General features: G+C 46.5%; 1 protein-coding gene across 2 annotated transcripts; it reads right to left on the bottom strand.

Annotated features, from left to right (window-relative positions):
• Positions 1-19: 19 nt before the first annotated feature.
• Positions 20-24,324, bottom strand: Dhit (regulator of G protein signaling double hit). Of its 2 annotated transcripts, none has more exons than XM_076428127.1 (4): positions 21,421-24,324; positions 13,932-14,269; positions 10,261-10,636; positions 20-9,506 (listed from the first exon to the last, which is right to left on the bottom strand). In XM_076428127.1, exons 1-4 carry the CDS (start codon positions 21,427-21,429, stop codon positions 9,267-9,269), a joined length of 963 nt encoding a protein of 320 aa, XP_076284242.1. In that variant the 5' UTR covers positions 21,430-24,324; the 3' UTR covers positions 20-9,266. The 2 variants fall into 2 exon arrangements, with proteins under 2 accessions (XP_076284242.1, XP_076284243.1); XM_076428128.1 differs by having other exon boundaries at positions 13,935-14,269.
• Positions 24,325-25,015: the final 691 nt, after the last annotated feature.

Here is a 25,015-nt window from a genome sequence, read left to right as displayed (position 1 = left end):
GATTTCGTAGACCAGAGACTTGTTTTTACGATAGTTTTCGCAGTTTCTTTATTGTGGTACAATTTACTTCGGGGCAAAACGAGCCAAATGTTTCGAAGGTGAACCAGAAGCTGTGGAAACGTTCCAGGTTTCGGGTTCTCGACAATATAAAATATTCAATCTTCGTACTGTCGTCGTCCTGGTTCGCCGCGGTTTCCGTGTATTACTTACAAAAATGTTCATCGAACGATGTCAATAATAATAATTATAATACAATCTTATCTCACGAGGTAGTGTTCAAAGTGTGGAGGAACGGTAACAATAGTCGGATGCGATAGCGTAAACGAAAAAGGGAACGGGTTTAGAAAGTATAAATACTATACGTACGGTGCTTAAATGGCGAGGTATGGCGTGTACCCGTGTTTGAGAAACTCGGCTCGACGTTTCCTATGCACCAACCTAATCGAAAACGTCACTTCCGATCACCGACCGAACCGCCCCTTCGAGATGCGCGAAACGAAAAAATCGAGAAAAATAAAAAGAAAAAAGAAGAAAAAACGTGTGAAGTTCCGTCGGGTTATCAAAATTACCTTCTAAAACACTGTACATTAAATAATATCAATATCCTCTTAATTACGTGACAATTAGATGTCGCCCGGGCGGGGCGAGTCTTAACAAGATCATCAAAGAATATCGTGATCACACTCCGAGATCTTCGAGTCCGTAGGTATGTAATTAGCGATACGACCTGGAACATTGAATTGGATTAACTGTCTAGACCGGGGTTCCGACAATTGTATATTTGAAAGTGGACGTGATCGATTCCGTAACACAGGCAACAGTTTCAAGACCAGTAAAATCGTTTTTCACCACTTTTTATTAGCTCTCACATTCCATTCCTTTTTCTCTCTCTCTCTTTTTCTTTCTCTCGATCTCACACTTGCACTCACACTTTCTCTCTCGCTCTCGCTCTCTCTCCTCTCTCCCTTCTCCCTCTCTCTTTCTCTTTCTTATTGCGTATCGTCCCATTCTACAGTGAACTGAAGAGAAAACAAAAACAAAGAACAACAGTGGAGTCCGCGTCCTTTCCCCTTCGTGTTCTCCGTTCCCTATCCTCGTGCATCAGAGATATACACTCCCCCATAAGTCACCGGACATTTATCTTCAACAAAAAATATGGTAATTAAAAAATGCAAGCTTTTCTAGCTTCTAGCTTGATTTCATTGTCTTATTTTGATTCGATTAGATGTAGCAAAATTAAGTATATACATATACTATTTGAGTAAATGTTGGAAGAAAGAGATTGAGAGATTGTGGGTTGATTATGGACAGCTCAAGAAGTCAAATTGGAAAACAATTACTCCAGTTAAATTTTAAAAATTGTTCTCTACATTCGAAGAAATTAGTAGGTACCATTTTTCTCTCGTAATATAGGTCCTTCAATAACGAAAAATCGTCTGCATTCAAATTTGAATAAGTATCCGGTGACTTATGGACAGGAGTGCATACGCGCATCATGGAACCGACAAGGAGAGTGCGGGACCTTCGGGTCACCTATGTACATATGTACCGTGGTGGGATGAGAAAAATAGCCGCGGTACGGCGCGGCGCGGCGCTGGGGCAAGATTAGTGTATTGTTAGATTCTGTTCACACCTCAGACGCTCCCATAGTTCCAATGTTTTGGCTTGGACGTCACACGCTACATAGTATGTGTGACCGCTTTAGCCAATCTTTCGGCGAGAGCCATCCCTAAATATTGTAGTACACATTCGTAAACAGAAAAACGAGCTCTACAAGTGTGCAAAGTTAGAACGAAAAATCGGTGACCTCGAAGGACGCGCGCATTCCTCGTGAGCGAGACCGCGTTCGCCATTTTTCTTTCTCTCTCTTTCTGTCGTACAAATATTGTCGCTCGGAGGATACAAAAACGCGTACCACAGGATCAAACGACGATTAGAAAAGGGTTGCCGGAAGAAAGAAGCGGGGGATCGATGGGTTCAGAAAAATTGTGCGTTTATTAGTGAAGACGACGCTCGACCAGCGTTCCAACCGTTCGCTGACCCCTTGCGCACCTTGTGCACCCCCTTCCTCATCCCTCTCGAGGGGATAGAAGAGCCTCTCGGCCTTGTGTGCCTCGAGTGTCCTCTACGTTGATTCGCTTCGAGACTCTCTGCAATGTGCCCTGCGTCCAATAACAAAGCGGGGGAGACAAGCATACTCGTAGATCCATTCAATCTCCATCTTGCATACATTTCGCAAGCCTTCAACGCCGACTTTCGCGTCCTCTTCTACTCGGTTTACTTCCGTTCCGAATCTTCGAAGTCACCGTTTCACGTGCGTACCCGTATCGTCATCGCGCAATTTTCTAATACCGTGTATCGTGCACACGGTTTACTTGAACGCGTCTCGTGCACGTGGAACGGAGATCTCCGATCGAGACGCAGACATTTTGATTTCACGTGCACCAGTGAAATAGGAACCTGTATTATAAGAACACGGATCTCTTGAATCCTCTCTAACCTTTCACACACCGACGCGACGACGCTCTTTGCGTCCTTGTATTCCTCGTTTCTGCGATTCTTTTATTTTTGGTCAAGTAATTCGTCAGAAACGAACTCTTTTTGGGTATACATTATTGATAAAATGGCTGAAAATTTTGGTAGACACATTCTTGGTTATTTTCATAAAGTAAATGTTCAATCAAAATCGAAAAAGAAACGAACGTTGCTAAAAATTCTGGAACATCGCAGAGGACTTCGGTAACACCCGTTTACATCTGCAATCTTGTTAAGCTCACGTGTAATCTCGCGGCGTCGAATTCGATGCGTTCCGTTTCTCGATAAAGAAACCGTCGTTTACCCTGAATTGTGTTTCCTTAATTTGTACCCTGGGTTGAATTGTTGCTGTTCAACAAGGAGTAGAATATCCGGTGATAGAAGGGTCAAGATTGAAAAATCGTTTTACGGAGGGTCGATAATCGTTCGTGGGGCGGAAAGAGATCGCACGGGAGCGGAAAATGGCGACGCGCCAGGCTGTGTGCTGCTTCGTCCTTTATTTACTTTTGTTTTTTTCTCGTTTTCTTTCTCGCGAGTCACGTGGAACAACAGGATCAATGAATGAATAAAACCGGTGTCTTTCTCTCTCTCTCTCTATTTCTCACTCTCTTTCTTTCTCATTCACTCCCACTCTCTCCCGCCCTTTCTCTCTGCCTCGCGCGCGATTCGCACCCCGCCACCCTTAAACGCCGAACATATGCAGCACATGTACGTGATTCCATATATATTTATAATATATATATTTTTTGGTTTCCTTTTATATTTATATATATATATATATGTATATTTATATATTTGCATGTATAATTAGTTTAATCCTCCCCCCTCATCCGTGGTAACTATCTATAATATTATCTACAGGGCAGTAGCCAAACGCTGTGCCTGACTGTGCGACTTGGTTTCCCCATCGTTTATTTTCGCGACGATGTACGCTCGTCGATTTCATTTCTTGGTATGTTTGTTTACTTTTTTGTTTTATTTGGTGATCGATCGAGTTCGGTCCTCCTGAGCGTCGGCGATCGACGAGCTTCGAATGAGTTCAGGGTCTGCCACCCCTGTCCAGTCTTATCCCCTGTTCACAGAATAATTACGAACCAAACGGTGTTTCAGGACTAGAAGAAAATTGGCACGGAGTGAAAGCAAAACGAGATCGTTTCCTCCACGCAGAGAATCGCTTTCGACCGACTCCCTCGATCGACTACGAATCGATCATTCGAACGCGTTTGTTTAAAAAATAGTAAGTTGTTCTTAACTCTGTCGAGGTCGCCGTTTCTTAGCACATTACTTACGTTTATGATTCACAGCTGAGAACATCGTAAAAAATGATTCGACGGCAATGTTGATCTCGTACGATTTTCATACCAGCAATCCATCTTCAAACATGTAATCCAATCATTTCTTTCGGAAGTATTTTCTAAAAGAAGATTTTTCATTCTTACTATTTATTTTTGAAGCGATTAGGATCGTAGACTAGCAACGCTCGTCGATCGAAGGAGCTGGATTAAACTCGAGATCTGCGCGTGTCTCTTTCTACTTTGCATAAAACGTGACTCCACGAGGGAGATTGTACCTCCGCCTCTGTAAAACTGTGCGAACATTCGTGGAAGCGAGACCCCGGGCACGTGTCAAATCGTGTGCGTATGTTCACGAATGCGTGATCCTTTTGTGCGAGGTCCGCCCGAGTGCGAATCGTTTCCGATTCATCTCGCACTTCTCTATCTTTAATACAAATGGAAGTTAGGATCAACAGACCGCTTAAATAAAATAATCTCTTTCGTGTGCTTCACGGCTCCGCGAGAACGAGGTGCTTCAATTTTCCACGAGAAAGATTCGACCGAATCATGACTAGACTATCGAAATTGAAAACACTGTTCTCTCAGTGAACTAAACTCCCATTTCTTTTAAACAGCCTTATGCAGAAACTCGCGGATAGACTGCGGATCTTTAGTGAAAAATAATAATTGTCTTGGTCGATCGTAGGAAATGGAAGTTCGATGAGAATGCACTGTTTCTTTCAAAAACCTCAACCCAAGGACAGTGGACCGTTCTCACAACTATGTCGTTGATGATGTTTGGGACTATTTACTGCGTTGTTTACCGAGTATTCGAAACATACTTTCGCCGGTACTTGCAGACATTGAGTATAATTAATACTTTACCTACCGGAATTATTATTTTAGATAATAATTTCAGCAGAAGTAGTTACACTATAATAACTCTAAAAATTTGTTGATCACGAGCGAAATTCTCGACTGTTGATCTTTGGTTTTAGAGGGACTATATTAGAACTTCGTAAGTAAAGTGTTAAATAACGATTTTCCAAAGCTCACCAATCGGAGGGTTAACAAATTAGATTCTACTCGGTTTTTACTGGTCCATTCCTAAACACATTAGATCCGCAGTCTACCGGCAAAGTTCCGAAGCCTAACGATCCGTAAACAAATAGTAAATTGTTTGTTAAGTTGAGAGCGACTGGTTTTTCACCGGGAAACAACTCGCGTCGCGACGTTTCCGCTCTGGTGTCAAGAGGATGGCGGCTGCTCGGATCTCGGAAGTGGTTCGAACTGGCCCGAGTATTATATTCTCTGCTTAGGCCATTTCCTGTCATCGACGCCATCGTCCTCGAGCGATGCTGACTAGATCATTGTCTCCCCTTCTTCGTGTTCATCTACCTTGGTCGTCGAAGTAGTCGTTCGATCCTTGGTGTGTATCGCTGGCAGTAACTCGGTGTACGCCATCCGGAGCTGACCTTGCGGTCCCTTCGTTCATGAAAACGGATATCGAAGTTCGAAGTCCCTCTTCGAATGAGAAACGGAAGTTGAGCGTCGCGACGTGGACCGGTGTTGTCGAGGAAGATCGTCCTGGAGCTCTGCCTCACTTTATCCGCCTCTGCTCCTCGCGATTCGTCAACCACTTGCCGTATTCTAACTAGGACTGTTACTTTTCTTCGAGGGTCTGGATTGAATGTCACGGGTTTCTTTTTCGATTAAATAATATTTGATTCGTTTCTACCCAAGATTTTTCGGGATAAAGACGTTTTAATCACTGTAACAGTAAAGAAAATGGTACGGCAAGGGGTTAACGAGCCGCAACTGTACACCATTGTCTCGCGACACGACCTTGTACATCAGTAACCAAGTTACGTGAAACTAAAACGAACGCCTTCGAGACCGAGCGAAATGAATTTCTCAAAAACACCGAACACTGTGCCCGAAGAGCTTCGACTTTTCAAAAAATGCGTTCATATAGATACCAGACTGTGTGGATCAAAGTCTGAGTAACTTGTCCGATTGATTCTTCTGTAAGAAACGATGCAAAATGAAAAAAAACAGTTCTTCGATGGCGACTTTAAATGCATGGACAACGATCAACGATCTTTCGGAAGCATTTCGAACAACGTAAACTATGAACAGTTCGTCACCGGTAAGCTCGATGAGTCCGTTCGTCTGTTCTGTGAAAGCATTCCTCGCACCCGAAGACTTCCTTCGGTGCGATTAACAATACATTCGACGCTCGATTGTCAATCGATTCGTCTCGACTAGAGAGGCCGGCTCGCTTTCCCGGTTTCGTGTTTCTGACGATTCGCCGGCTCGGTTTCGGACGTTAAAGGTCCATCGGACTAAATACGTTGCAGACGAAACTCCTCGTCGCATTCTAGAAAAGTCACCCCCTCTTCTCGTGGTCCCGTTGCAGTAATCGCGATTGTAACGAAACGAGGGTACTTCCAGCGATCAATTTTAAACATCCGGAGATCGCCCGCGGCCGCTCTGGCACGGTATCACAAATCTGTGGTTGTCAAGAAGAACGCCGCATCTCACATACTTTCACTTTCGAGATAGAGTAAAGTCGCTATTTGTTTCCCATCGCCGGTTCCGAGCAGGGAGAGAGATCGTGTAGGGACACTATTTTTTTATGACTGCGTCGACCGCGCCGAAAGTACAAAGGATGCCGAACGTAGAAAGAGACTGTCCTTCCTTGCGCCCGAAACTTTCATCGTCAATTAAGCCACTAAACACGGTTGAAATTATATCGTGTTTAGTGTAACTTTAATCAGAAGAATGCCACAAATAAGTTGGCGGAAGTCCCATAAAAAAATAATGAAAAATAAAGATGTTTTGTAGTTGGACTAGTAGTAGTGGTTCACACCGGTATATCCGACCCGAGATCAGATTACGCGGCATGTTTGCACTGTAAACTTCGTGCCCCAGGGGGCACGCAGGCGGCATTGCCCCTCAGTGGAATGGGTAACCAAGGGAGAGTGATCGTGGAGACCCTCAGGGATAGAAATCGCGACTTTACTGTATTGCCGTCTGAAGTTTTGATCGCTAATGCTTTGACATAGGACATCGGTTAAGTTGCATTATTTTTTTCAGCCTTTCGAATTTGTTTTCATGACTTTTTTCAGGAAAATACACAAATCCCTATACTGTCGAGCTCAATTAATGCATAAACTCAAATTTTTTGAAATTCTGACATGTTGCGTTATTCCTTGCAACCACAGAAATAAGACCAAGCGGAACGGGGACCCTTCTCCCGTTTTTTCTCTTTTTGTATCTCGGAAACGATTCGTTCCGCCGCGGCGGGGGAACGATCGGGAAAGGAGTCCCCTCTCGCGCAGGAGTTTCGCATGCAAAGTGGGCGTCGCGTCGCCCCGCCACGTCGCATTCACGGCATCTCGACGCTCCTCCGTCGATCTCCCGTATACTAACGATCGATTCGATCGATGAGATTCGTTCCCGCTGATGAATATTGCTTCTGTCGCGTCGGCCGCTGCGACGAGCGTCCCCGTGGCGTGCGAAACAACTTTCCTGCGCCATTTTCGAGACGCTCGCAAGCCACGGGAAATCAGCCCGCGAAATTCCTGTACAGTCAGCCCTCGTGTAACGTAATGCTCGTGCAGGGTGCCATGTAGCTCGCAGCGCAAAACGATTTTATGCATTCATGACAAAACGGAATAGTCGAGACTCAAAACTCTAGATTCAAGGAATCTAGGAACATGAATATATTTTCTTCCGAATCCATTCGAATTATAATTATTAAAGGAAGGGAGAAGTTCCTGTTTGGCTCCCTGTCTCCTGCAGTTAATGCAGACAGCTTAAACATCCGCGGTCTAATTGTTACGTGTAATTATCATTTCGCAGATTTCATTCTTCCTCTAAACAGTTCGTTCGATTACAAAATAGAGACTTCATTTAACCACGTTCAGTTTTTAATCATTCTGATTGTCAGCTTGAAACGATCGAGGCTGCGGTAAATGAATAAACTTCTACGTCTAATACAACAAACTCGGCGTTCGACTTATTTCTTGCATGTGGTATAATCACGCTTCTTAACTGCACAACACCCTGTACAACGTGGTTCATTTTTTTACGTAGCGCGGATTACGGTAAAACATGAAATGGCGATCGATATACACACATATACATACATATATATATATATATATTCCTTCTTGTCGTTCTTGAAGTCGTTACAAAAAATGTCTATTCCGTGTACAAAAAAAGTACAAAAGGTTTTTCATGTAGCTTCAACAAAATGTCCCGAGTCAAACGAAAGCGCATATACGTTACACTTGAAAGAATCGTTCTTGGATCTGACTTGTATGAAACATTTCCATATCTGACGCTAGAGAGACGATTCTTATTTTATTCCCGAGCCGGTCGTTACACGAGGATCGATTGTACTCGACGTCCTCGAGCGAAACAAGGAAAGAGAACGATCGGAAACAACGAACAACAGAATCATTAACTTAGGAGCTTGTTTCGCAGCGAGGATCGCGTTCCGAGCGTCCCGTGGCTTGATCGCATCGTGGATCCTCGACGATCGTCCTGCGAGACCTTCTTCGACGATGAAACGAGGTGGGTATTGTGAAAGAGAGCGAGAAAGAGAGGAGAAAAACCGGCGGTGTCGAAGGGCCTGATAGAAACAGAGAGAGATAGATAGAGAGAGAGAGAGGCTGAGAGAGAGAGACTGAGAGAGAGAGAGAGGAACGCACACTTGAATGAAAGAGAGAGAGAGAGAGAAAGAGAGAGAGATGATCGGCGACGATCAGTCGTTTAAGACACTCGGACGATGAGCTTAGGAACTTCCATAACGGACGAACGCCATCTCCGACCGACCGATCTTGTTCGAGCTTTTCTTGGCCGAGTATCCTGGAAGAATGAGTTGGCTTCCCGATCCTCTTTCCTGGTCGCCTCCTCGATCTGTTCCGCCGTGTGCGATTCCTCCCTCGTTCCTCTTCCCTATGTTTTTCGTTTACTCGGTTTTCTGTGAATTTTCTTTCGAAATGATTCAGTCCATCGTCAAGTTCGTGCGTCACGTTCGCAGACGCGGCGAGCGTGTTCACGTGGCCCCGATGTGGCGTCGCGTCGTGGAAGAGCGAGTTGCAAGCGAGCATCATCTTCTTTATTCCTCGACGGTCTCCGAGGTCCTCGAAACGGGACCATTCGCCGAAAGGACCTCTCTCTCTTCTTATCCTCTCGCGACAGAGGGATGATGTTTCTGGTAGATGACCGGACGAGACCGGTGTGGTCCAGGCCGTGGATCCTAGCTGTCCCCGATCCAAGCCCGGTGATCTATGATCGCCGATGCCTCCTGCCGGCTTGTCTCTTCGCCGGCCACCGTTTCAACGCGGTCCCCGATCGAGACAGACGCTCAACGATCGGTAGACACACGCTTTGGAGACGGAGGGTGTTTATCCGCTACCACCCCTTTTCGCAACGATACCCCGATTACGTCGTACCCTTCTTCCCCTTCGATTTACCGCTACCCCCATGGTCCTCGTTGCCACCAGCGGCCGACTTGTTGTCCAGTCGAGCCACCCGCCGGTAGATGTCGCTGTTCACGAAACGGGGGTAAGAGTCCCGCTGCATCAGCGTGTAGATCTGCAGCTGGGCCTCGTCGAACGTGTGCGGGGTCGGCTCCAGCATGTTGTTGTTCACTATCTCGCGCACCTGCGCGTCCAGGCTCACCTGAAGTCGACAGTTTTCTTTAGAGATAAACGAAATTCGGCGGAAATCGAATGAGCGAGAGGAGGAAGATCGCTGTCCTTTTCAGACGCTGGGATATCCGAGGGCGGTTGGCTACGGTATGTCTACAGGATGTTCCACACATTTTGTACTTCCTTGAAAAGGGTAATTCTTTTTCCTTCGCGAAAATATATTTCATTTAAAACAATTTAACAGTTCTTGAAAAGTGACCAGCATGATTACGAAGTTCGAACAGTTTCTAGTAATAAGTTGGATCACATTTTGACCTTTGAACGTTCAAGTAATGTCACTCGGCACTTAAGTAATTAGAAATGAGTCTATCCCAGCGTGAATCAGACCGAATCTTCGCTTTTCGCCCATGTCGCTGACAAGCAAAGACAAATAATGAAAAGAGGAAGAGCTGCTTCACAGAAATCAAGTAAAAGAGTCGACAGGAAATAGATCCTGTCCAAAGATCATGCCCGAAAAGCGTAGCATCCAAAGGGGGAAGGATTAAGGAAATTAATTAAATGGAGTTGAGGACTGTGAAGGAAAGGAATGAGGGGGGTAACAAAGCAAAAAGCGTGGATCAAAGAGGAGTGTCGATTACCGACATAGAAACAGCCATGGAGTTGGCGAAGCGCAAGAAGAAAGGAAAAAGGAAGAAGGATCGAGGTTCGGTTCGAGGATTAAGCAACGAAAAACAAAGAAACACAGTTTTGCCCAGCTGGATGAAAGACAAGGATACTCGACTCACTTCCTTCGCCGAGTCTTCGGATATGTACGCCTTATAGATGATCTCCGCCTGTTTCTTGATGTACTCGGGATTGTTCTCCCGCTTGAAGTCCTCGCACGCCATCCAGAACGCGATGTTTTCCTCGCTGAACTCGCTCCTGAGGAACGCCCTGAACAGTTTGCGACCAGCCGCGCTCCTCATCAGCTTCTCGAAGGAGGAGCCCCATGTCCTGACCTCCTCATTACTGCACTCCATGCTGTCCTCGAGGCCGTTCCCCGCACCTGAGTGCTCGACGACGCTGCTCCCGTGCTCGCCGCCGACGCCCGCGTTCACTTTCTTCTTCCCTTGGTCACCTGCGCCCTCTGCACCCGCCGAATTACCGCCGATCGCCGCCAAACTGTCGACAACAATACCATCTTTAATGTTCATTGCCTCGCTGTCCTCCTTCTATAGCTTCCGGAACGACGATCGTTCTTGGACACCGGGTGATCGATAAAGGTCGCGCTTGATTATGATCTACGCTAGTACCCTATGAAAGGACTATCAGATGTACTTGAAGCCATAATGCTGAAGCGATAGGAGTAGAATAGACATCTATTACGACTTTATGTATTTTCTTTCAGAAAATAGTCCACAACGAGGAAATTCAGGAAACGTATCACCGAGCAAAGACACTGTATCACGCGTTATTGGAACGACGCAAATATCGTGATGCTTTCGGCTAGTACTCACAAATGATCCAGTATCCAGGGTTTTCTCAAGGTTAACCGGAGAGAGATACAGGAACTGTGATTCCCGGAATCACAGGGATTTGCTTTATCCGTCGGAATTGTATCAAAACTACCCCCGATATCGACGGGACCACGGGCGGAAACTGTCCGCGTTATCGCGACCCGACAAAGGGCGGAGAAAAAGAGAAAGAAGTGAGATCCAGCGTAACAAAGAACGATTGTTGTTCCCGAGGCCCGTAACAACGACAATGTCGAGGCAATATCGAATACGACATAAACTGGAAGAGAAGCGCTCGTCCGCCGCGGACCGTACGAAGAATAAAAGTGCGAGCGCAGGTTTTCTTCGAGTTTCCCGGCTCGGTCCCGATTATCCTGGAAACTTGCTCGTTTCGTTTCTGCAAACAGTCGACCGCGACGATAACGCCCGAACGGCAGGGCCGAGGGTGGAGAAGAGAGACGCACGGATAAATAAGCAGATAGCGGCAGCCGGAAAACCTTCGTTCCGCCCTCGCCTCGCTGGGACAGATTTCCGCCGAGGGAGGACACGTGTTACGCATCCGGAGGGTTTTTCCGCGGCCGACGGTTTCACCAACGATCCCAGGGGCGGTTATCGCTGGTAAATCTTTGTCGGCGGAAAGATTGGCCGCCTCCACTCCGATGCGAAATTGTCCCCGTATAAATGCCCCCGGCTCGCAACCTGGAGAAACTCACCCCCCCCCCCCTACCGAAACTAGGGCTGTTACTCTTCCGAAGCTTCGACTCTTCGAAGGATTCAAAGGAGCAAAGGGAACTTTCAAGTGCACGAAGTTTCGAAGTCTTCGAATCGTATCAAGTTAAAACTTAATCGATCTTTTAGTCTGTAGTCCGTAATTCTATCAAATATAATTTAGCAGCGAAATTTCGAAGTTCAAAGCTTCGAAACTCCGTTACTTTTAATCCTTCAATAATTTTCATCACCCTCGAAATTTCTGAAATCGTAGCTTCGAAATTCGAAGCTTCGAAGCTTCAAAATCTTCGACCTTCGAAGGAAAGTAACAGCCCTAACCGAAACTATCTTCTATTTTTCGTGGACTCTCTACTTTTGTCATTTTATCTGTTAGAAAAATTCTTACAAGAGATAATTCAGAATCTAGAACTCTCCTGAATTATTCTGATCCGTAGGTGAAGTTAGAAGCTTCTTCTCCGTCCAATACCGCGACGAAAAATGAAAAATCTTTGATCGGATAGAAAATAAGATAAAACCCCAATTAAATTTAATTAAAAATGATGCATCGCGGTCGGCGAATGTAAATTAATGTCGAGTGAACGAAGTCCGCGAACTGCTGGCAACATTTACAAGCTACCGCCGACTCGAGCACTCGTTCATTAAAGAATATAAATATAGACGAAATATCGGAATCGGAACACGAACAACTCTCAAACTGTACACAACCCTCCGCGAGCAAGGCTCGTTCACATAAAAAGTTAAAAGCCTCTTTTCATCTAGCTCCGCGAACGGGGAATGAAAGGAAGTGTAAGTTGGCTCTGAAATGGAGCCCCTAATATTCCGAATATTTTATTAAACCGGAAGCAAAATGATATCTTTATTGAACTTCATTAAAATGTAATAGCGTGGAAAAGAGAATCCACTCGCGATAATTCTGCACATTTAAATCGATTCATTATTTCGGGGTAAAATCAACATATCAATTCAACTAATTTTTATTTACTGAAAATAGCTGCAACAGCTGAATCATCGAAATATTTACCATCACTATTAATGCTTCTAAAAATGTTCAAAAAATGCTAAAATTTCCTCCGAATTTAATACGATTTTTATTCATTTCGGATCTACTGAACACTGAAAATAACATTTCATTTGTTCCCACTTTCTCAAACTAGTCTAATGATCACTCTATAGCGAAGATCCCGCAAGTAATTGTCAGTTTCTAATCTCCATGGAGCAGTGCTTGTTCGCATAAAGACACAGCTTCTTTTCGCGCGCTATCGCGACGGTGGCAGGAGGAAGGAAGCGAAAGTTGGCTTTAGATAACGGAATTCTGAATTCTCTCCCAGTGATAGGGCTCCCATTGCAACCCCCGTCGCGAAATCTCATCGGTACACAGTGACTACTGGTCGGGTCGGATTCACGGAATTTCGGAACGACGAATACAATTCACGGTTGTATTCATAAAATGTCCCGATCTCTTTATGGCACGAGATGAATTCGAAAAATTCAAATCAAAGTGAATTAGATATCTGATCGCTCCAAAAACAATGTCCTATCCAGTGTATCGGCTGCCCGAGATTTTCGGGTTCCCGCACACTTGTACTTTCCAGAAGCCGACCCGAGTGCATATCGGGTACCCGAGATTTTCGAGTTCTCGCACACCTCTGGCGATTACGTGCGAGCAAGCTTCAACAAAGTCCAGCCCCGTGGCCTGCTTACCATTTATTCCTACGCGCGGCATGAAACAGAGAAAGAGTGTACGTAGGTATGTCAGCTCGGCGGTAAATAGGTCGTAGCTCCGTTTAAAGACAATGGACTGACATCGTTCCACCGACGATTATATTACGAAACGGAGCGATAATGGCTTGTCACGCGGCAGGATATACGCAAGTTTATCGGCAGTCGGTTTCGAGGATCGATCGCCGGATGTTCCCACTTTTTCACCGGGCCGAGAACGAACCTTTCAGACAGGCTCGTTCACGCATTTTTTTTTCTCGTTCTTTCATTCCGTTCCTCGCTACTGTCCGTTGTCTTCGAACAGCTTACGGCTTACAGAACGCGCGTCATTCTCAAAGCCGGACGCAACGGAAAAAATCGTTAATGTCGGTGAAATTATTCGAGCGAGATCGCATCTCAATGCGAAATCCGGGGATTTCAGTCTCGTAAACAGTAAAATAGCATTTAGTAACCGACCGTATAGGCAAACAGGAAGACTCTAGCAAAGAAATGCAAATATACAGGAACGGTAATACCACAAGCAACTGCAGCACCAGCACAGGCAACAGTTGTCCTTCTTCGAGCGGCCCATGATCCCAGAGCCCTGACGTTGCTGTTGCTGCGGTTGCTGCTGCTGTGACGAGGGCGTTTGTTGCTGCTGCTGCTGCTGCTGTTGCTGTTGCTGTTGCTGCTGCTGCTGTTGTTGCTGCTGCTGGGACGATTGTTGCGGATTGTGCTGCGTCGAGGAGTCGGACGCAGGAGTCTGAGCTTGGCTCTGGGCGCGCATCCGGCAACCACCGGCGACACCCTCGCCACCCCCGGTCCCGTGACTAACGCCAATCCCCATTGCAGTTGCACCGATTCCGCTCGACATCTGCAAACGTACAAGGTACAAGGATTGCAAGCAGAGTTAGGCATTATCCGAATAAATATTTATCCACAATAATTATTCGAATAAATTCTTTTCAGTCGAATATTATACTCGGAGAATAATTACTCGTTACTCGTAACAAGTTATCATCGCTCTATTTCATCGAATGATCCATCAGTATTTCTTCGAATATTCGATTCGAATAATTATTTCTTCGAATATTTTACTCTCGAGCACCGATCGCAAAATTAGTCGAATAAGCTCCACTGTATTTCCTCCAACGAGTTCAGTCGGTAAAGGTAAACAAATGCGCGTACTGTCCGTCCGCCACATGGTACCTAAGCAAAGTATTTACGTTCTCACTCTAGCCTGACCTTGACTCCCATCGCACGCATTGTTACTATTGGTCGGAGATGACGAAGAACGACAACTTGAAAGACCACGCCGATGTTAGGAAATTATACTATCTCACTCGGTCTTGGGATCGTCCAATTTGACCAGTAGCAACAATGTGTATGCAGGTAGGTGTAAGCCTGAATTGTTTACCTAGGCATCATTTGACGGATGAACAGTACAATCCTCTTGAATGCACGCTAGTGGTGCACTGATTCGTCTCCTTGGGCGAACTACAATAAGCTGCTAAGCTCTACCAGTGCTCCACTTACTAGATTATTTAGGATAATATAGTTTATATCATCATGTATTAGGTTGTTTACAATAACAAGTGAATACAGATCGTAGATGCTCAGCAACTTACGATCTCTGCACTATACCCGCTCTCTGCTCCGAAAATAAAGCGCGCCGCTGCGAGCCGCCGCGCGGACACTCGACCTTAACCTTCGCGACCCGGTTTCCGCCTGGCCCTCCGGAGGGCTTCGATCGGCGACCTACGAGCTAGTTACCTAGAAATCGGCAACAAGCTGATCACGAAAACACGACATAATAGTCAGTCTTACAATTGACGGCACACATGTTAAATCAGAATAACCTTGATGACAAAAATCACGGAATAATAGTCAGTCTTACAATTGACAGTACACACGTTAAACCAGAATAACCTTTTTATAAATGGAACAAAGAACTTCGGTTTTTCTTCCAAGCCGGATGGAATAGTTTACTGGACGATGCGTAATGAAAATTTTGGAGAAATTGCGTTTGGTCTGGATTAAGGAAAGAAAAATAGTAAACGTTGCTTTCCATACCTTTTTTATTTGGGCTTGTAACGAAAATTTAGAAAATGTAAATTTCTCCGACACGGTTTTCGCCGACAACATTTCTCCGACTCCAGATTTGCCCGACAATAGCTTTGGCCGACAACGCCTTTAACCGACAACGAATTTGACCGACAACGAATTTGATCCACAACGACTTGAAACACAGTATGATAATATTGTATGATAATACATATGATACTACTGTATGATAATGCATACTGTGGTCGTCTTAAGTTGTTGTGGATCGAATTCGTTGTCGGTTAAAGGCGTTGTCGGCCAAAGCTATTGTCGGACAAATCTGGAGTCGGAGAAATGTTGTCGGCGGAAACCGTGTCGGAGAAATCTGTGTCGGCGATTTCCATGGGACCCTCTGTATACATGTTGAAAATTTCATCGAAACTGGTCAATTGGTTTACGAGTTACAAACTATTAAAAATGGTGAAAATGTGGAAAACTATTGTAATATTTTTGCACAAGGAATCCAACCATGCGAGTAAATTCAGAACAACTCCATTCGTTCGAATAATAATAGGAGGCACCGCTTTTTTTCTGCGAACTATGAATAATAAATGAACGATTAAACTGCGATTTTTGCGATTGTAAGAAGACTTGAATATTACAATATGATAATTTAATGTAAGAAAGTTGGAAGTCAGAGATGGAGGTGAATATAAATGAGGAGCACACTTGTTATCCCCAGTTAACAGGTTAAGGTCAATTGAACTCTAGCGCTCCGAAATTCTTTAACGAGCTACGAAGGTGGACGACCTTTTTACCGACCACGTAATTGCTTTATAATAAGCATTGCTCTTTGAAATATATAATCACGTTCGTTTAATATTATCGATCGATCTAAAACACTTTTTCAGATTCCAACTAACAGCAAGCGTTTAGAACGAATATACAGTTAAATCTACAATCGACCTACTTCTTCATTGACCTACTTGCAGCGACTGTGACATTTCGAAACTAGTTCAAAGAAAAACACGGTATCACAATAAACAAAGTTTTTATCCGCAGAATGGCGGTCTCATGAATTTTTGCAAATTTCATCGTAGATACATATACAACAAAAGAAATATGTATAACGGAGAAACGATCGAATATTATGAAGCAACAGTTTTATGGGGACAGGTAGAAAGTGCGAGATGCTTTTTAATGGGACCGAATATTGCCTGGAACGTTTCGAAAGTCAACAAAGTTGAAAACATGAAAATTGCGGAGGTTCCGCCTGGATCGGAAAAGTTTCGCGACGTAAACCAACGGAGGGTTCGCGAACCAAAGCAACGGAACTTTACAACATAAACTGCAGCTTCATTTAAAAAAAACTGGGTAAACTTTGGTAGTTAATTGCACTACATGCGCCAGCTTAGAAATTCGAAATCAGTTCTATCGGTTCTCATTAGAACGATTGAGAACTTTTCCTCCGAAGGATTCGAACTTTCAACGAAAGTGATCATGGCGTGAGATATGAATGAACCGAGGAGTATTATCTGCATAAGCATATTCAAGAAACTTCTGACTTTTTACTGTGAGAGTCGTGGACTCGTTTGGAAATGAATATTTCCACGAAGCCTGTTATTGCATCTTAACGGTTCCTTCGATTGGCAATTAAACAAGTCCCGTGACGTATCGCGCTTTCTCTCTCTCTCTCTCTCTGTGAAATTCTAGTCTGTCTGCTGGAAAAAATTGGCAGCTCAAGGGAGTTTAGTATCCGCGGACAGTGAAAATCGTCCACAAAGAAATTAGGACGGGATCCGATCTAGCGTGCACCGGCAACTAGATCGACCGGCGCGGCTTATTTGACCACTCGAAAAAAACATCACACAGCCCTGATTCGTACGCGGAAGCACGATAAAGTCGTTAAGCTTTAATTGAAACAAGCTGACCGTACGGTAATTGACACATAAGCTTTGAAAAGGCAGCCAATTAGTTTGGATAGCATTGTCGCACGCTCAGCTGCATCTATCGATCCGCTTCGTGTTTTCGATGTTAACGCGGAAACAACGACACCGGAATGCAAAAGACTCGCTCGTAGAGATTTACTGTTCGCGTCACGCTCAAAGGGCGGAAGACAAAATGGCGCCCACTTCTGTTCTTTTTATAACCCATTATTTTAACATCGCCGCCTCCGAACTCGATATTTAAACCTGTTTCGGATAATTTTAGACAAATCCGACTGAACGGGTTAACATTCAGCTAAACCCTGATAGAATATGTTCGTCAAGGAATTCAACCATTCATGTACTAGTTAGTGTTCAATTACTTGGAATATTTCGAATATTGGAAGATAATTATCATAATTTCCTTACTTTCCTGGCAAATTGATTGAATAAAGAACTACTGCATTCTGCATAATAGTAAAATTATAGTGTTTACCGTCAAGTGTCTACATTCAAGAATATGTTTAAAAAAATTGATAAAGCACTGAATCATCTTCTAAGATCGGTTCGCCGTCCGAGGGTGAATTGAGCAAATAGGTTGACCAACCAGTAGCATAAAAGAATTAACATTTCAACCCCTACGTCAATCGGAGAATAGTAAAACATCTATAGATTCTCACTTTCTTGCATAATCATGATATACAGGTGTATAAATACATGATGAAGATATGCAGCAGAACGTGGCTGAACATCGCAGAAAATGTTCTGTTGACATACAAGGGTGAAATGAATCGAGAATCCACGCCCAGGGGGCGTGTCGCTGGATCTCATTTTCCTGACGAAATTTCTTTGACGAGAAAAAACAATGCGGTGGTAGTCGTGTTTATTGTGTAATTGCCGGACGATTGCGATCCAGCAAGTGCCCAGCAAAGGCACCTCGTGGATCGAGGCTCCGGTAAGCAAAGCACCGCGCATGCACAGCCTCTCTCTCTTTCTCTGTCTTTCTTTCTCTAGCTCGCTCTCTTGGGGGCCGCTTTATTTTTACGCCACGGTGTACATCGATGATCTGCTCAGGCTTCGCACGATAACGGCCACACTCGAGAGCCGCTAATACGGGCTGTGGGCAGCGATTGATAAACAGCAGACTTTCGTGGAGATCCGCGAGCGAGGCGCACGTGTGTGCGTCCAGATGGAAGCTCGAGCATTGGTCGACTCATTGTCAACAACAAAATCGCAATTTCAGATTCCGGAGCGTCGATGAAAATACCGAAAGCCGAGAAATCTCACGAATATTCCGGAAACGTTCCTCGGGAAAGTATTCCGTTTCTGTTCCGAATACGAGAAACTTCAGATTCTTCCTTTGCTGAACACCTTACCTTGAAATCTTGTCTCAGCGACGTCATTCAATGTTAACCGTGTACGAGGGAGTAATTGGACCCCGCACATTTTTGCATAAGTATTGTGAGATTTGATTGATTTGTAAAAGATAAGTATACGGTACTTAACAAATTAGGAACATATCATGGATAGCGTTCCTAGGGAATTTTTCGGAAAACCTTAAAATTCCTGGGGATACCTTAGAATTCAATTGTGAGGCAAGGGGTTGAAACCAATTTCTTCAGTGTGCGAAGAATTCGCAAGAATAAAAGAAGGAAGGTTCTCAAACATTTTCGGACGAAGTTTCTATGTTTTATAGCGCGTTAACAGCGGAGAGTTCACGAAGGCGTTGGACAATTTGGAAACAGCGAGGCGTCAAAAATTCTCGAGCGTTGAAATTCGCTGTTTACATAAGCGAGGCTCGCCGCGCGTCGCTCGGTTGCCGGTATTTTCGAAAATACTTGGCCGCGAAGTGATTTCAGATCGCCGCGCTGTGGAAGCTTCCAGCTACGTTTCCCATTAAAACGGAGGAGTCTAGCGTATGGAAACACAACGGAGCGATAACACCAAGCTAACGAAAGAAAATATGTCTGGGGAACGTTCATCGGGAAACCGCGTCTCGCGAAACGCTTGCGAACGTGCACCGATATCGAGATGTACTCGTATAAACGAAGAGGAGTGTGTCTCGCGACTATTATACTCGAACGGTGATCGTCGCGAAACTGTATTTAACAAAATAATATTTACGCCAACGATATATACGGGAAGCGTAACAGATACGCGATGGACGAGGGATCTCTAGGTACTGAATCACCTCGCAACGCGTTGGAGCCGCGCCAAAAAGTGCATTCGCACAATGTTTACATTCCCCCCGGGGCCAGAATATAAAAATATTTTCCGCACCGAAATACCCGCGGCGAAAAAATAAAGCGAAAAATACCGAAAAGATAAAATGGCGCGTCGCCGGGCGAAGTGTCGCGTCCCGGCGCCTCGGAGCAATTTTTTATTTTCTGCCGGGTCCGTCAAACTACCGCGTTTGTGTTTGAAACGGGCGGCCGTTTCGAATCGCGCCACTTGTTCTAATTATGCAACGCTCCTTCCGGACACTTGTTGATGCTCGCCCCCGGCTTCCGAACCCGAGCACGAATATTCCTCGAAACAGAAAAGAACCCGGTGTCTGGTTATCGACGCCGATGTATCAGCGGATCGATCCCGTCTTCGTCGACGAGTTGCTCAATTGGCAAGCACGTGCGCCGCATGAGGAATGCGGCTCCCTAAATTTGTTTTGACGTGTTGCGCGTGTAGGTACTCCGCCTCTGCCGGGCTCGATTTTTGTGTATTTTTCCGTGTCGTTAACGCTGAAATCACTTTGACTCTACCGGCGGCGAACGAATCGTTCTGTAAATGAAATTATTTCGGCCCTACCACGGAAATTTAACATGAATGACCGAATTTTTGCGAAATTCTGCTCGAAAGATGCAAACATTCGAGAGATTCCAACGTTAACCCTTCGCGAACGAGAACGTAATGATAAACGACACAGTGAAATAAAACAGTTCTCACTGTTAAAGCTTTCAGCTGTAAGCCGTGCTCTAGTGGAATTATTTTCCAGACGAGTATTAGCGTGTCTTCAACCCTCTAATGCTTGCAAAATGTTGGGAAAATAATTCCACTAGGACACGGCTTACATCCGACAGCCGTGACAGTGAGAATTGTTAGATGTCAGCCTGTGAAAGTCTCAAATTTCTGATTGGGTAAACTCTTCGTGGTAAATCTGGTACATTTACGTCCGGAGTTGAAATACGAGCTCCAATATGCATTCTAGAACTTGTTAGATTTTTTCAAAGCTCAGAACAGTAAAAATATTAGTTGTGGACTTGAACAACTTCATCTATTTAGAAGTTCGTCTAGAAAGAATGTAGCTACTCGAACCTAATTAGGGAATAGACATTCGAAGAATTTCTGAATATCGCGACAATGTTGTCGACCGATTAAAACGATTAAAAGGAAGAATAGATTTTTATGACAATTCTGCTTCCAACGATCGAGCACGAAAATGTTTATTTTGTATAAAGATACTACTGATTTCATGATCTATCAAACAGTAATATCTCGGACCGGAGACTTCGTGACCAGGAACGTTCAGCCAAAGAAACTACGATGATGTCTGGAGTGGTCCAAGGTTCGAGGCGCGATCCTTGGCACCCCATCCCCCACCGTGCGTTCGATCGCGGCGAGTAGATCGCGCGGAAGGTCTGGTAGTTTCGGCGCGTGTCAGTCGCGCTTCGTCTATGCCGAATATAAATCCCGGTTGGATCAACAGGCTCCGTGTGCGGCTAGCTAGCAGGCGTCTAACCCAAATCCACGGTTCACCGAAGCCTTCCAGCTGTTCTGGTTCGGCGTGTCTCGAAGGCGGCGATAGCGTATGTCCGAATCGCGGCTAAAAGCATCGCTTTCGCATCGGGAAACGAGAAAGAGTGAGCGAGAGCGAGTAAGAAAAAGAGAGGGTAGGGGGATAGATAGAGAGAGAGAGAAAGAGAGAGGGAGAGAGGGAGGGAGAGAGGGAGAGAGAGAGAGCGAGTAAAACGGAGCGCGGCGGCGAACGCGAGCAGACATCTTCCGACATCTCGCAGCCATCGACAGGCTCTGGGTCTCTCAATCGATATCGCATCGGCCTCACCTCTATCATGTTCCATGCGCCCAAAAGCGAGTCCAGCTCGCTTCCCGCGTTCGAGATATCTCAGCTAAACGACGTGTTCACGGTTGGAGCAGCTAGTTGGCGAGGAGGTCTCGCCGATCTCACCTCCACCCTGCCGTGCGGGATGGATCAGCTTATCCTGGTCCGCCAACGGGACTAAGGCCTCTACGGGCCTCGCCCGATTCCTGCATGCTCTTCAGCAGGTTTGTTTCTCAGATCTGGTTGTTTCCTGTTCCTCGGACCCTTCGAACCGGCCGAGATACACACACCGGGGGCTGGCAGAACTTTCTTTTTCTCTCACGCACTCACGGACGGACACATACGAGCACCAGATAATTCACCACTCGCACGAGAGCCACTCTCTCTCTGGAGAGATTATCTCTCTTGGAAGAGAGAGAGAGAGAGAGAGAGAGAGAGAGATCTCTTTTCTTCGACACTATGGGGATTCCGGCGTGCTCGAGAACGGCGAGTAATAGCTCGAATCAGCGCAGCGAGGTCCAGCGACACGATCGTCCTCGCGCATTATACACCACCGGCCATTTCCCGCCTCCCTCTGCGCGACACGGTCCTCTCTCGTCCAGGCTGCCTAGCCCTGGTCGCCGACACCGACTTCAACTTCAAGCCGATCTTTCTTTCCTTCCGGTCGTTCACCACCGCCTTCTCGGCCACGATTCACCACCAGGGCCAGCAGCAGCAGCACGTTCAACAACACCGGACCGAGCGACGAGGAGCACACGACGACGCGACGACGTGACCCAACCCCATCCACCTCTACAGAGCGAGCCGCGGGTCCCAGCCGCGCGCAGATCGCACACGATGCGAGAAGGGAAGGCGGATGCGCGACGGTCGATCACACGGCCAAGGGAAAGATAGACTCTCAATGGCGTCCCCTATGGGTGGGCACCGTTCGCGCCGCACTCCCGACACCCGTCACGATCACCACAAAGATCCTGTCCCATCTCGTCGGGTCCCGTTTGCCTGCGGCCGCGTCCATCGACCGGGCCAGCGAACTTCCGGTCGAACACGAAGGACGATCAACGAACCGAAGGACGGAGAACGGGTAGGAGAGAGAAGAAGAGGAGGAGAGGAGGATTGATCGTCCTGTGCGTGGCTCTGCTCGACGGACTCCTCGAGGGGATGATGACGATGGTCACGATGACGACGATCACGACGGTTCCTTGCTTTCCTCGGCGATATATCCGGTTTATAATTTGGATATCCCGGGCACCGTTTTCTTTCCTCTGTTGCTACCGTGACCACGATGTTTTCCGCTTGTCGTCGCACCGCTTCCTCTCTCTCGCTCGAGCTGTTGCTCGCGTGGGTGGCCGAACACGGCGCTGTTCTCGCTACGTCGTCCGCTACGTTGACGGTGTATAAATAGGTTTCGTGGCTGTTTGAAGCTGCAGGGCGCTGGCGCGGGCAGCTAGAGCCTCGCCTCGCCTTGCCTTGCCTCGTCGCGTCGCGTCGCGTCGCGGTGTTCCCTCCGTCGACGACTGTCGCTCGCCGGTATCTCGTCGCTCGAAACACGCCGACTACAACTCGCCGCCTGCCTCGCTAAAGAGAGAGAGAACGCGCGCGAGAGAGGACGCGTTTTAAAAGGGCGGCGAGCAAGGAACAGCGGAAACGAGGGGAGAAGAGACAAAAGAGGGAAGCGGTCGCGAGGAGACCGGGAACAGCCGCAAATCGGACGGAAGAGGGAAACAGGAAAACATTGCGAGCCTCTCAATGCATCTAGGCAATTTTTCAGCGCCGCCGGACTGATTTCGCCGGCGAACGGATCGACCTAGGTGAGCCAGAGGGAGAAAGAGTGTGCGTGCAAGCGAAACAAACAGTGTGGTAACGAGGGAGAGAGATAGAAAGGGTGAGGGAGACAGAGAGGAGAGTGAGAGAGAGAGAGAGAGCAGAGCGTGAACGAGTCGGTGCGCTGGTTATTGATTGGCAGAAGTCGAGACCAGAGGGAGAGACGAGACCACCGCGTTGTCACGCTGGACACCGAGCGAACGACCAGTCGTCGTGATTCACCTACCGCACCGTCTCGATCCACGAAAATCACCTACGATGATCGAGGATCGATCCACCGTGCACGTCGGTAACGCGCGAGTCTCCCGACTCTCGAGAATGGCGGCTTGTTGCAACAAGCGATGTCACCGATCCCCCGGCTACTCGTGCCGGTTCAACGGACGAGTCGCGAATCTCGAGTGATCCGATGGAATTCCGAGAGTGAGTCTTCGAAACGATTCGATGAGTCGAGTCTATCGGAGGCAGGACGTAAATTTTCAATGTTTTCGTGGGTCCGAGGGTGTAGGCTGAGGGTGAAATCGGTACTCGGGACTCATCTGACACACTGGACACTTTCTTCAGCCACCGAACACTGATACACTTCTTTTCACCCCTCTGTTCCTCCCCTGGTACTCTGGTTCTCCGTCTCTCGCTCTTTCGTCTCGCGTGTCTCTCTGTCTCCCTCTGCGTGCCTGCGTGTCTCTCTCTCTCTCTCTCTCTCTCTTTGTCTTTGTTCTCCTCGTTCACCCTCTTTCACATGTCGTGGAAAACATTCGAGGCGTATCTCGGCGTGTCTTGCGACGTTATTGCCCTCTTCCACCACCCCTGTCGACCTTCTCTCGCGCGCCGGGTTAACACGACACGCTGCTACGCGCTACGCCCTCGTTCTCACCCCCTGCCTCGACCTCCCTTGCCTCGGCCTCTCTCGTCGCCACCGGATCCCGAGCAAAGCTTCGCGAGCGCGGCCGTGCACCCACGGCCTCCGGCTGAAGAGTTCGCGGCCAATATGGCGGATTTACGCGGTCACGCGATATGCGTTTGGCCACCACTGTTGCCTCCGTCGACGGTCCCAGCGACGCTGACGCGAGGCACCGCGCCGCCAACCTATCCACCTATCCGCCTTATAACGCCGACGCCGCGCTCGACGCCGACGCAGCCCGCGCCGAACCAAGCTGAGCTCCGGACAGAGTTCACAACAACGGATCCCTAGTGCGAACGACCCGACCATACAGCATTCCTCGCTTTTTGCAAAGATTCGGATCCGGAAGTCGAATTCTCGCGTTACAGGCCAGATTTGATAAAGGAAGGGAATAGATATAGCGAACGAAAACGGTTCTTCGAGCATCCACGGTACCCAGACTCGACGCGCGACGCTTCTCAAAGATGCCGCGAGCGTAAAAAAAAATATACGCGCGATATGGAAAATTTGAATTTCGGTAATGTCCTTTTTGGCATTTCAAATGTGGTAGCAGCAGATTGATGAGATTGTTCCGATTAAAACAAGTCCAATACACGATGCTAATTGGTCTACTTTTATTTTGTACACTCTCATAGTACGCTATAGTATATTATTTGTATACTGTACGATTAGATTTGACTGATTCACGTCGTGTTTGTATTCATTTCAATCAGGAAAATCTAAGTAAGGCAAAAATGACTGGATTTGAAATTCTATTCACTTGATAAACTTGTGAAGAATTTGAAGAATGAACAGAGAAGTTTGATTTTGCATAAAAATCAGCAGTCTATTTATGAACATCACCGCAATAGTCTCTTATACATATATGCCGAAGATCTT

The sequence above is a fragment of the Lasioglossum baleicum genome, chromosome 7 (assembly GCF_051020765.1).
Source record: "Lasioglossum baleicum chromosome 7, iyLasBale1, whole genome shotgun sequence".
In the NCBI taxonomy this organism is placed as follows: Eukaryota; Metazoa; Arthropoda; class Insecta; order Hymenoptera; family Halictidae; genus Lasioglossum; species Lasioglossum baleicum.
The sequence above is the reverse complement of the archived record's forward strand: the minus strand, read 5'-3'. Positions and strand labels throughout refer to the sequence as shown.